The 13,000-nt window shown below is 40.2% G+C and overlaps 2 protein-coding genes across 3 annotated transcripts in view; one reads left to right on the top strand and one right to left on the bottom strand.

Moving 5' to 3' along the window:
• The window catches only part of LOC143807647 (uncharacterized), a 255,796-nt gene that overhangs the window by 98,211 nt on the left and 144,585 nt on the right, over nucleotides 1–13,000 (top strand). The window lies entirely within an intron of this gene.
• Nucleotides 1–13,000, bottom strand: part of LOC143803926 (uncharacterized) — a 123,560-nt gene that overhangs the window by 11,190 nt on the left and 99,370 nt on the right. Inside the window, exons 16-20 of the mRNA XM_077281683.1 lie at nucleotides 12,781–12,846; nucleotides 12,483–12,548; nucleotides 11,275–11,340; nucleotides 8,904–8,969; nucleotides 7,104–7,169 (exon numbers count right to left, since the gene is read on the bottom strand). Coding sequence (XP_077137798.1) covers nucleotides 7,104–7,169; nucleotides 8,904–8,969; nucleotides 11,275–11,340; nucleotides 12,483–12,548; nucleotides 12,781–12,846 — 330 coding nt within the window. The remainder of the gene's footprint in view (nucleotides 1–7,103; nucleotides 7,170–8,903; nucleotides 8,970–11,274; nucleotides 11,341–12,482; nucleotides 12,549–12,780; nucleotides 12,847–13,000) is intronic.

The following is a 13,000-nucleotide window of genomic DNA, read 5'->3' as shown; positions in this document are numbered from 1 at the left end:
CTTATTTCACCGTTAATATTTGTTGGGGGCTTCTATATCTTTGGGGATTATTTCTCTGGAGACAAGCGAGGTCTTTCTTTCTCTTTAGGGGTAGCTAGTTCCTCAGGCTGGCTCGAGACGTCTAGGAATTTATTAGGCACGTTCACTGGCTACCTCTAGTTGTGTTGGATAGGTTCAGATTTGCGATCAGTCAGGTCAGGATGGTCTTTCAGGTCCTGCGTGACAATGCTTTATTTGTGAAGGACTCAAAATGTCTTTTTGGAGTCCAGAAGATTTCTTTTTTGGGTTTCATTTTTTCTCCTTCTACTATTGAGATGGACCCAGTCAAGGTTCAGGCTATTCATGACTGGACGCAGCCTACATCTGTTAAGAGTCTTTAGAAGTTCTTGGGTTTTGCTAATTTTTACCGTCGCTTCATAGCTAATTTTTCTGGTGTTGTTAAGCCTTTGACGGATTTGACCAAGAAAGGTTCTGATGTGACTAATTGGTCCTCTGCGGCTGTGGAGGCCTTTCGGGAGCTGAAGCGCCGGTTTTCTTTGGCTCCGGTCTTATGTCAGCCAGATGTCTCACTTCCTTTCCAGGTGGAGGTTGATGCTTCCGAGATTGGAGCGGGGGCTGTTTTGTCGCAGAGAAGCTCCGATGACTCTGTGATCAAGCCATGTGCTTTGTTTTCAAGAAAGTTTTCGCCTGCCGAGCGGAATTATGATGTCGGTAATCGGGAGTTGTTGGCTATGAAGTGGGCATTTGAGGAGTGGCGACATTGGCTCGAGGGAGCTAAGCATCGTGTGGTGGTCTTGACTGATCACAAGAATTTGATTTATCTCGAGTCGGCCAAGCGGCTTAATCCCAGACAGGCTCGTTGGTCGTTGTTTTTCTCTCGTTTTGATTTAGTGGTTTCGTACCTGCCTGGTTCGAAGAATGTGAAGGCTCATGATCTTTCTAGGAGTTTTGTGCCTGACTCTCCTGGAGATTCAGAGCCGGCTGGTATTCTTAGAGAAGGGGTGATTTTGTCTGCCATCTCCCCAGATTTGCGACGTGTGCTGCAAGAGTTTCAGGCGGATAGACCTGATCGCTGTCCACCGGAGAGACTGTTTGTCCCGGATAGATGGACCAACAGAGTCATCTCCGAGGTTCATTCTTCGGTGTTGGCGGGCCATCCTGGAATATTTGGTACCAGAGCCTTGGTGGCCAGGTCTTTTTGGTGGCCTTCCTTGTCGCGGGATGTGCGTTCCTTTGTGCAGTCTTGTGGTATTTGTGCTCGGGCTAAGCCTTGCTGTTCTCGAGCCAGTGGTTTGCTGTTACCTTTGCCTGTCCCGAAGAGGCCTTGGATGCACATTTCCATGGATTTTATTTTCTGATCTCCCTGTCTCTCAGAGAATGTCTGTCATCTGGGTGGTGTGTGATCGTTTTTCTAAGATGGTTCATTTGGTGCCCTTGCCTAAGTTGCTTTCCTCCTCCGAGTTGGTTCCACTGTTTTTTCAAAATGTGGTTCGTTTGCACGGGATTCCTGAGAACATTGTTTCTGACAGAGGATCCCAGTTTGTGTCTAGATTTTGGCGGACCTTTTGTGCTAAATTGGGCATTGATTTGTCTTTTTCGTCGGCCTTCCATCCTCAGACGAATGGCCAAACCGAGCGAACTAATCAGACCTTGGAGACTTATTTAAGATGTTTTGTTTCTGCTGATCAGGACGACTGGGTTACTTTTTTGCCGTTGGCCGAGTTTGCCCTTAATAATCGGGCTAGTTCTGCTACTTTGGTTTCTCCTTTCTTTTGTAATTTGGGGTTTCATCCTCGTTTTTCCTCGGGTCAGGTGGAGCCTTCTGACTGTCCTGGAGTGGATGTTGTGGTTGATAGGTTGTATCAGATTTGGAATCATGTGGTGGACAATTTGAAGCTGTCTCAAGAGAAGGCTCAGCTCTTTGCCAACCGCCGTCGCTGTGTGGGTCTCCGACTTCGCGTTGGGGACTTGGTGTGGTTGTCTTCTCGCTTCGTTCCTATGAAGGTCTCCTCTCCTAAGTTCAAGCCTCGGTTTATCGGTCCTTATAAGATTCTGGAAGTCCTTGGCCCTGTGTCATTTCGTCTGGACCTCCCAGCATCATTTGCTATTCATAATGTGTTCCATCGCTCGTTGTTGCGGAGGTATGTGGTGCCTGTGGTTCCTCCGGTTGAGCCTCCTGCCCCGGTGCTGGTTGAGGGAGAATTGGAATACGTGGTGGAGAAGATCTTGGATTCTCGTATTTCTAGATGGAGGCTCCATTATTTGGTTAAATGAAAGGGCTATGGTCAGGAGGACAATTCTTGGGTTGTCGCCTCTGATGTTCATGCAGCTGATTTGGTTCGTGCCTTCCATGTGGCTCATCCTGATTGCCCTGGTGGTTTTCATGAGGGTTCGGTGACCCCTCCTCAAGGGGGGGTACTGTTGTGAACTCTGTGTTCGGGCTCCCTCTTGTGGTCACTGGTGGTATGGTGTGACTTTTGCTTTGGGTTCCCCCTGGTGGCTTTGTCTGTTATCCTGCTGGTCTCTGGCTATCAGCTGGTTCATTATCCTCTGGGAGGTTCCTATATAGCTCTGTTTTACTTCCACTTGTTGCCGGCTGTCGATGTAATCAGTGCTACTCAGATTCCTTCTGACTACCTTGCTCCCAGTCCATCCAGGACAAGCTAAGTTTTGTTTGCTCTTTTTTTGATCAGCAGTGTTTATCATGTTTTCTGTTCCAGCTTGCTAAAATGTAATTCCCTCGCTTGCTGGTTGCTCTAGTGGGCTGAGTTTCTCCCCACACACCGTTAGTTGGTGTGTGGGTTCTTGAAATCTCAGGATGGATATTTTGTAAGGGTTTTTTATTGATCGCATAGACCCCTGCTCTATTTTCTGCTTTCTAGTACTAGTGGGCCTCTTTTGCTGAATCTGATTTCATCCCTATGTATGTGCCTTCTTCTTATTTCACCGTTAATATTTGTTGGGGGCTTCTATATCTTTGGGGATTATTTCTCTGGAGGCAAGCGAGGTCTTTCTTTCTCTTTAGGGGTAGCTAGTTCCTCAGGCTGGTTCGAGACGTCTAGGAATTTTTTAGGCACGTTCACTGGCTACCTCTAGTTGTGTTGGATAGGTTCAGATTTGCGATCAGTCCAGTTACCATCTCCCTAGAGCTCATCTTTAGTTTAATCACTTGCTGGTCAATTTGTGATCCTCAGCCACTAGGGATCATAACACCAGACCCAAAAATGCAGACAAGCTGAAGGCTGCCATCAAAGCAACCTGGGCTTCCATAACACCTCAGCAGTGCCACAGTCTGATCGCCTCCATGCCATGCCGCAATGATGCAGTAATTGATGCAAAAGGAGTGTATTTACTGAACATACATTTCACTAGGCCAACATTTCAGATTTTAAAATCATTTTTCAAGCTGGTGTTATAAAGTATTCTAATTTACTGGGATTTTAACTTTTGGGTTTTCATTGGCTGTAAGCCAAAATCATCAACATTAACAGAAATAAACACTTGAAATAGATCACTCTGTTTGTAATGTCTCTATATAATATATGAGTTTCACTTTTTGTATTGAAGAACTGAAAAAAATTAACTTTTTGAAGATATTCTAATTTTGTGAGAAGCACCTGTTCATTTAAACTAAACCTTTTACACATTTTTTTTTCTAACTTTAAACTGAATAGTTTAAAAAAATGGGGTTGAAGAGCTGATTAAAACTATTTTTATTTCTCCATTTCTATACCAAGGTATGGGCCTTTGAAGTTTAGGGCATCCAATATGCAAAATTACCCTTCAATCAAGAGGGCAGCAACAGAGATTCTTCTCTGTGGCTTTTACTCTTTCCCCTGTGTGAAACTGTCTAATAAAAAAAAATTGTAAAGTGAACAAAAGCAAAATCCCATTGGAAAGGTCAAAACAAGTATTTTCAGCATGATTTGGTGAGACTTGATGTGTCTCACAGAAAACTTTTCACTCCAGTTCCTTCCTGCCATTACAGCACTAGGAGAGAAGAGCTGTGCAGGAAGCATTAGGAGCAGTGAAGATGATTGAGGGAGAAATGTTTGTTACATGCAAGGTTCTGGACCTCTGATATTGGAGAATAAGGAGACTGATGAAATGTCCGCATGCCTATAGTAAGTACTGAGCATTATATGTGACAAACACTGTAAACACAATGGACTTCAATGCTCTCGCACTCTCACGCTGAAGCGTTATTCCCATCCTGTTGCTTTAATGGCAGGAAGCGGTGGGGAGTGAAGAATTCTCAGCATGACCAAGTGATGAATATGAAGTCTCATCAGATTACACTGAAAATGCCTGTTTGGACCTTCTCATGGCTTTAATTTCTTTAATCTTCTAAGATTTTGCCTTCTTATGAGTGGGGAGTGTTATTCAATGGAAAAAGTAAGAGAAGAATCTCTGTTACCTATCTTTTGGTTGAAGGTGAAATATGCATATTGTGCACTTTGAATTCATAAGCACTAGTGATGAGCGAATATATTCGTTACTCGAGATTTCTCGAGCATGCTCGGGAGTCCTCCGAGTATTTTTTAGTGCTCGGAGATTTAGTTTTTCTTGCCGCAGCTGAATGATTTACATCTGTTAGCCAGCATAAGTACATGTGGGGGTTGCCTGGTTGCTAGGGAACACCCACATGTACTCATGCTGGCTAACAAATGTAAATCATTCAGCTGCTGCAAGAAAAACTAAATCTCCGAGCACTAAAAAATACTCGGAGGACCCCTGAGCATGCTCAAGAAATCTCGAGTAACGAGTATATTCGCTCATCATTAGTTCTAATTGATGGAAACTTGTTCTACTTTTCCTAAACAGGCATATGAAATATTTCTAACTACTAATAATGGAGGACTTAATCAGTGACAACACAAAAATAAATACATACTGTATGCTGTAACTACCAAAAACATTAATTGCAAAATTGTTAACATTTTAACAGACAGAAAATTCCTTTAAAGGGAACCAGTCATGAGAAAAAATCCTATTAACCTGCAGATAGTGGATTAATCTGCAGGTTAATAGCGTTCTGAACCTGCCCAGCATCCATTCTTTTAGCTCCACTTTAGAGGAAGAAATGAACTTTATTTCCCCTGGCAGCCTTCAGTCAAGGGTTTAGTGCCAGAGCAGGTTCAGTCACTGCTGTTTGCGCAGAGAACAGTGGCTGTAACTGCATCCACGGCATTGACTGACAGCAGCTCAGCATTAGGGCTGGCTGTCAGTCAGTGCATGGGGCATCGTTACAGTCGCCGTGACTGAACCCTGGCCGGCACCACCAGTGTGACTGAATGCTATTGAGGGGAATAATATTAATTGTCTCAGCAACGGGGCTCAAAGTACAGGTGCTGGAGAGTGTCAGAACGATATTAACCTGCAGCTTAACCCCGTATCTGCAGATCTATAGCATTTTTTCACATTTCCCATTAAAAAATGCAAGTAGAGATCCTTGTTAAGACATACATTATATATCATACATTATACAGGCAGCTCAATAATTTTTTGGTGAAACATTTTAAGTTTCCTACAAATTTTGCTAACCTGAAGATCATAGAAAATAAGAAAATTGAAGAAAGTAACAAAGTCTGTAAAATGGACACATGTAATAGCAAATTCATCCTTAATTATTTTTTTTAACATAATTTAAATTCAGTGCAGGATCAATTTTATTATATATGTTACTGTAAAAGTCAGAAGGATGGTAAAACCTAGGATTTACCGGTCAATCTGGACATTCACCGAGGCTGTCGGTAAAAGCTCAACATGAAAAGTAAAATTGGACTTTTACCAGTGAAGTCTTGGTAAATGTTAACATTTCTCAACAGCGTTGGTAAAAGTCAGAAATATCTGGTGTGAAGATCGAACATCTGACTTTAACCAAGCGCAGTTGGTAAATGTGCACATTTACCACAGCTTCTTGGTAAATGTAGCTGAGAAGGGTGTATGACTCAAAGTTACTTTTACCAACACATGCTGGTAAATGTAAAGATTTACCAAATCGCCCAGGTAAAAGTCCAAAATCGTTCGTTTATATGGAATACATCTGACTTTTACCAACGCTGTTGAGAAATGTTAACATTTACCAAGACTTCACCGGTAAAAGTCCAATTTTACTTTTCATTTTGAGCTTTTACCGACGGCCTCGGTGAATGTCCAGATTGACCGGTAAATCCTAGGTTTTACCGTCCTTCTGACTTTTACAGTAACATATTGTTAGGGTTTGGGGAACGCACCGAATATATTTATTGAGGTGATTGGTGCGTTCGCAACCCGGGATCCACCGTGCAGGAATATCCTGCTGCTAAGTGGATGGCTGCGCAATATGGCAGTAATAACCAGCTCTGTTAGCTTCACAGAGTGGCCGAGAAAGCAAAGCTCTGTGCCCTGTTAACTCTCACAGAGACACAGGCTAACTACCCAGACGAGAGCAGTCAGTGGTCATTCATGCATACAACACTCCTCGCCGGAGGTGCCAGCATTCTAGGGGCTTATTTCAGCCGGGTCCCTGAATACTCTCACACATGAACTCCTCGCCGGAGGTGCCAGCATTCTAGGGGCTTATTTCAGCCGGGTCCCTGAACACATTCACACAAATGACCACAATGGCGCAAAGCATGTAACATATGAAGATACTAGCGCATGGCCTTGCGGCCATGTGAGCCTTAAATAGCTGCAGCACATACAGGACCTTAAAGAAGAGGACCAATGAGAGATTGCCATACCTGAGCATGTGACCCTAGATCTCCACTGAGAGATCTTGCCCTGGGCATGCTCAGTGTGTGCAAAGCAGGACTTAGTCCCAGAAAAGCCTGTTTCCCGTAGATCAGTGCAGGGTACAATAGTAGAGCCTGGAGAGGCAGCAATAACCCTTTGCACTGAATCAGACTCAGTGAGACGCTGGGACCGACGTCTCCGCTGAGCAGGCTCCACTGCGGCCGATGGAGAATGGGAGACTGCAGCAGAGACAGATCGAGATTCCCCCTGTGCAGCAGAGGAAACTCGACTCCTAACACATACACACTGCATAATAAAACAAAATTAACAAATCCAGAAAAACTATACACCAACACTTTATGATTGAAAAAAGCAATGGAAAATACCTTCTATAAAATCAGAAGCTTTGTCAACTCCACTGTAGAAGAGATCTTTGAAGAAGTGAAGAATATCTGATGGATTTAAGTTAATACATAGTAAGTAGGTAGTAAATAGAAAACAAATACAAAATATATATATATTCCAACATAATTGCATGGAAGGAATTTGAAGGTAAAATACACACATATTGATATGTAGTTTTATGGGAGAATATTTGGAACACCTTAGGTCCTAGTCATCAAAGCTTTTATGCCATTATTCTGGTATAAAAAGCTTTGAAAGTAGTGAACAAAAATTTTGCAACTTAAGGTCTTCTGACACAATTTTTGCCCAGCTCTCACAAGGTGGGTGGAATTTGAATAGAATAGGTCATGGCAACTTCTGCTCATCAATTCATGATGAACGGTGGAGTTCCTTAAATCAAAAACCTTACTCCAATCCATGACTGGGAAAATATTTGTGACGAGGAGCAGAGGAAGGTGTACCCAACTTGTCCCACCATTCTGATTCATTAAGAGGAAAGTGCTTTTTAATGAATCAGGAGCGCCTGACTATGAACACCCCCTCAAGACTGGTCTTGAAGAATCGTGGTTCATGAGTCTAATGGTTAGTCTCAATGAACCATTGACAGCTTACTCTATAAGTATATAGACAGAAATCACTGGCAATCACTGAGCAAGCATTACAACTGGAATTATAAGTCTAGAGTTAGTAGGGATGTCAATAAAATACAAGTTCAACTGTATTTGTATGAAATAAACAAACCTGCACCAGTAGCTCAGCTATTCCTGCTCAAGCGTTAAAATATAAGGCAGTGTAGTAAATCTGTGAAGTTACCCACAAATGTTGCCTATCTCTATAGTTATCTGCATACAGTATATCCTGTTTTGCAAACCCATCTTTAGTTGGTATAAATAAATATAGTTTAATTCTATTCATATTCATTACTCATGGGAGAATTTGTGCAACTCTCATACTATGGTTGTGATTTGACTAGCTGATGAGAACTTAGAAAAGAATTACAGATGTAGGACACAAGTTTGCCTCAACCATCACCAGAGAGCACCAAAGGGTGCAACGTGTATATTACTCTGAGGCAACCCTTCCGTGTCTACAGTTGGACAGCATTTTAGCAGCTATGCCATCCATTCCAGTACTTTCTCATCTCCTATATTGGAAAGAGACAACTTTTTACAACTTGCCCCAGGCAATCAAAAGACTAGAAACTATCTTGAAAGCACCAGAAAGCAAAAATCAGGCATAGATAATTTGACTCATGGAATGCAGGTGAGGTGGAAAAGAGCCAGTTTTTAGAATTTTGTAAGAAAAAAAGATATTGTGCAAATATAATATGTCATGTGTCCCTGTTTTACAGCCTAGAACCAATTTGCATTTATATATGTAAAATAAAACTATGTAAACTCAGCTTCTGGTATAATGCAGTGTCCGGTATTTCCATAAGAATATCTCTTCAGTAGGGAATTCTTCTGCTATAATTTATCATACAATAATAACATGTTTTGTGCATGTTGCCATCATATTTGTAAATCAAATTAAGACACTCCATTACTATTTTCACTGTCAGTATACTGAATGTCTGTGCATTGTGGCATATGATTCTACTAACCTATGCTAATCCTTTAATCTACACCAATAAAACATGTTCCTAATTTTTTTCCTCTTGATATGGTTCAACACGTGCTGGGTTACATATTAGCTGACTTCTTGACTTTTTTCTAGAACGATATTTTTGAAAACAGAGTTTATGATGGGGATGAGCTGAGCTGGAATCAGAAAGAATTTACCTTCTGCAAGCTGAGTAATTTTATTGAGTCCGTCATAGAAAAGAGTTTTCATATAGTGAAGAACATCTGAAAGAAAATATTATTTCAGTGTAGTGTATTAACTGCAATATTAATGGGAAATGGGTATGTTAAAATATATATATATATATATATATATATATATATATATATATATACATATATGGAGAAAATCTGCAGGTTAATAGTATTCTAGGTCTAAAGTTGTATGGCTACCGCACAGAAAGCCCAGCTACCGATAGGAAATGAACTTTATTCCTCTTGGCAACCTCTGGCTTTCAGTCATAAAGGTGCAGCCGGCACAGCTTCAGTCATTGCTCAGTACATAGTGAGCTGCAGCTGTATTCACGCCTCGACACTGACTGACAGCAAGTACAGTAGTCCATCTGCACAGAGCTGGCTGTCAGTCAGTGCTGAGACATGGTGACAGCCTCCGCTCACTGTGTACTGAGTGGTGACTGAAGCCACACCTCTATGACTGAAAGCTGGAAGCTGGCTGAATGAATAAAGTTAATTTCCTCTCGATAGCTGGGCTTTCAGCGTGGTGACCGTGCAGTTTTAGAATGCTATTAAACTGCAGGTTAACACCATATCTGCAAACTAATAGCAGTTTTTTACACAACAGGTTCACATTTAATAATATATGAATTAGTACTAAAGTAATTTAAAACAAACCAATTCTAATACATGAGATCAGGTTGGGTAAATGGTTAGAAATAGCTGGAATTTTCCAGTCCTTGCTTCTTTCATTATATTAGAGGGCTAAAATACCTTCTTTTAATTGACTGAACTTGTTACATCCAGCATAAAACTTTGTGAAAGTAGTTAAGAAAGCTTAAAAGGAAGGAAATAGCATTTTATATTAAACATGATATTTACAATGTGCTCTCCATTCATTTGTTTAATAAATGCATACTATAACTCACTCTACAATATTTTAGATATGTTTAATACAAATGGGAACTTGATTGTTTTTACTAATTAAAACCAGACACAAATACATATTATTTTGTTTTCTATGGTATATTTTCCAGTTGTAGATTTTCTTTTGTTTTTGTTTTTTGTGCATGATTATGAGAACAACCATATTGTCTGAGTTCCAGCTTCAGTTAATTTCAATACAGATAAATGTTTTACAGTAACTCCGAGAATACTAGGAACTGGTGGACTCTGACTTCTGTAAAGATATTCTTGTAAAGATATTCTCTAGGCATACGTTGTGAACTGTGCAGAGGTTATGTACAGGGAAGGAATAAGTTACAACCTTTATTGTCAGTGATATAGAAAATCTGAGAAAAAAGACATCAAACGTGTAGGGAGGATGAAGAATAATTGAGAAACTGCTCTCTGCAATTGAAGATTTTGTCAAAGAAGAGTCATGGCTGGAAGAATCATTTGTAGCAGTCTGGGCTGGTTGGAGAAGATGAAGAAAGACAACTACTCCATTCAAAGAAGACATCAAGACATTACCTTTGTGTCACTAGATGTAATTGTGTATTTACCTGACTGTGTTTAGTCAGTACTGTATTCTCTTGCATGCTTTCCTATGCTAACTGAATTTAAAACAATTTATCCATCTAGAACCAGCATTATTAAGATCCTAACAATACTCCTGATATCACTAGCCCAAAAGCTACACCATCCCCCAATAGATTGTCAGACCAGTTCAATTGGATTCACAGTGAGGCAATAGACCACTGTGCTTCTGATGCCTTACTGTGTATTCAAAGGTACTGGTCTGCCATTGGGGAATACCACCCTTGACCCAGAGTTTCTGTACCCTGGTCATCTGTCTGTGCCTGATGAAGGGTATAAAACCAGAAATGTCGCTATCTTTCACAGCATACAGAGTAGATATATTGCACTTGATGTGGTGTGAACTTTAAATAAGAGAACAAAATAATTAAAATTTAAAAACATATTTTGTGTCGACTGGTGTGCGGTTTCTCCAAAACATGAACACTTTTAAAACATGTGTCAGAACTTTATATATTTGCTACAATCTCCTGGCTCAGACTTCTTTCCTTTTAAAATTCCTCAAAAACATAATGATTCAAATCCACAAACATCAAATTGTTGTACACAAGGGTAGAAAAGAGCTAAAAGAACCTCGTAATGACACAGACAGGTCATAATTTTACGCAAGCACCTAAAGAAACTCAGTACATGTTCCGAAAGAAAAAGTAAAGTGCAGATTGAAGCCAGCTGGCTATGTTTATGAAGAAAATTCTAGAATAAAAAATAGTATGCATTTATTAGAAATCATACTAAAGTGCATTATTAGATTGAATGACTAATAAACAGAAGAAAGACAGTGTTTTCATGTTCTACTTAGGCTCTACAATGCATTTACCTTTCCATAAGTCAGTGAGTCTATCAAGCCCTTCATAGGCAAGATTGCAGACATACTGATAAAGATCTGTTGGAAAGAGACAGGCTTGGTTTTGTATAAAGTAAGCTTACTTATCTGGTCCCAGAAGCCGTGCTAATATAGTCGCTAGTATAGCCAATAAGCAGTTGCCTACGCATTTCAGCACATGCTTCTGTTCTCAATGCTGGCATTAAATGGAGCCTGCGATGACTATAATGTGATTCAAACTTAAAGTTTACAGTGCTACATGAGATTTAAAGGAGTTCTTCAGTTCTTAAATTGCTGATTTGTAATTGACTTGTTTTTTCTATCTGCTGCCATTTTCCTGCAATGAAAAATGTTATCCTATATAGTGTACAGCTCATTTCCATTGAGCTTGGCCTCTAATGCAGGGCCCAGAGTGCGTGATAGTTACATTCCAGGAAAGGGGTTAACTCTTAACATCCCAGTCAGCTCTCTTCCATCCATTGACTTATATACAGCAGTTAGCTGCTCACCTCCCCTCCTGCACCCTCATACATCTCATCTTGTGAAGAGAAGCACATTATAAATCATCAACTCAGTAGCTTCCTCAAAAGGTCTCCTTATGACACTCTCTGTTTTTGTCTTATTGCAAATGCAAATGAGGGCTCCTCAGTACACTCTTGGTGTGACCAAGGGCTCACTGCATCATCCTGTCACCTCAATCAAGGATCCCACAGTGGTTGCTCACTACTGTGATTCTGTGCGCAGTGAGTGGGAATCGTACATAGTAGAGGAACATGAGAGCAAAAGTTGAAAAGCGAGCTTGGATGCCATAAAAGCCCACACCTAAAGAAGCATTTTGTTTCTATGTAGATAAAAAGAAAACTGGGATACCATGATAGTCCCTGCAGTGTCTCTGCCCATACTTAAGAGTAGAATTTATTTATTTGTGATTGATTGATCGATTGTTCGTAATTAGGTAAGGTAATAATCACATAAAATTCACCACCAAAATCTTCAGATGTAAGTTCTAAATGTAAACAATTTGATTAAAATGTTTTCATTGTGGTGTTTTCTAAGTAAGTCATTGACAAAGGCTAGGACTCTTATGGTAAAGCTAGAAAGCCTTCAAGTTGCAGCCGTCCAGAAAGCAAAGCTCAGCCATTTTCACTATCTGAAGGAAATGCAGTGGATTATCATTCATCCTTTCCATAAAGCTTAGTTACCTTTTCTGAGTTTATCAAGTGAAATGAGAATGTCATTGCAAACACGCTGGCAGTAGTGAAGAAGGTCTGAAGATGACATAACAAAAGTTGGTAATCTAAGTACTGGACCTAATACTACTTCTGAACATCGCGTAATGACTTTAGTGCTATATCTACTAGTATTACTGCCATGGTTCTATACTACTGTTCACATGCACTAATTGGAGCAATCAAAACTACCTTAGCAGATAATAGTTTGGGTAAAAGTAAGACATGCTGATCTATAGTCTAGTGCAGGTGCAATGAGGACTACAATTACCTTCTCCCAACTTAGAAAGTCTATTAAGTCCTTCATAAAAAAGACACTGGAAGTAATGTAAAAGATCTGAACAAATGAAAATTTATTAGATAATAATTAGATGAAAAATTTAAAGTTGAAGACCTGAAATAATGTTCAAACACTTTATTTTAAAGTATAATTAAATTTGTGTACTGGCTGATACATTGCTGTCCCGTAAAATCCCTGAAGGTACAAATCC

The sequence above is a fragment of the Ranitomeya variabilis genome, chromosome 2 (assembly GCF_051348905.1).
Source record: "Ranitomeya variabilis isolate aRanVar5 chromosome 2, aRanVar5.hap1, whole genome shotgun sequence".
Classification (NCBI taxonomy): domain Eukaryota; kingdom Metazoa; phylum Chordata; class Amphibia; order Anura; family Dendrobatidae; genus Ranitomeya; species Ranitomeya variabilis.
Note: the sequence above shows the minus strand (reverse complement) of the source record. Positions and strands in the feature narration are given on the sequence as shown.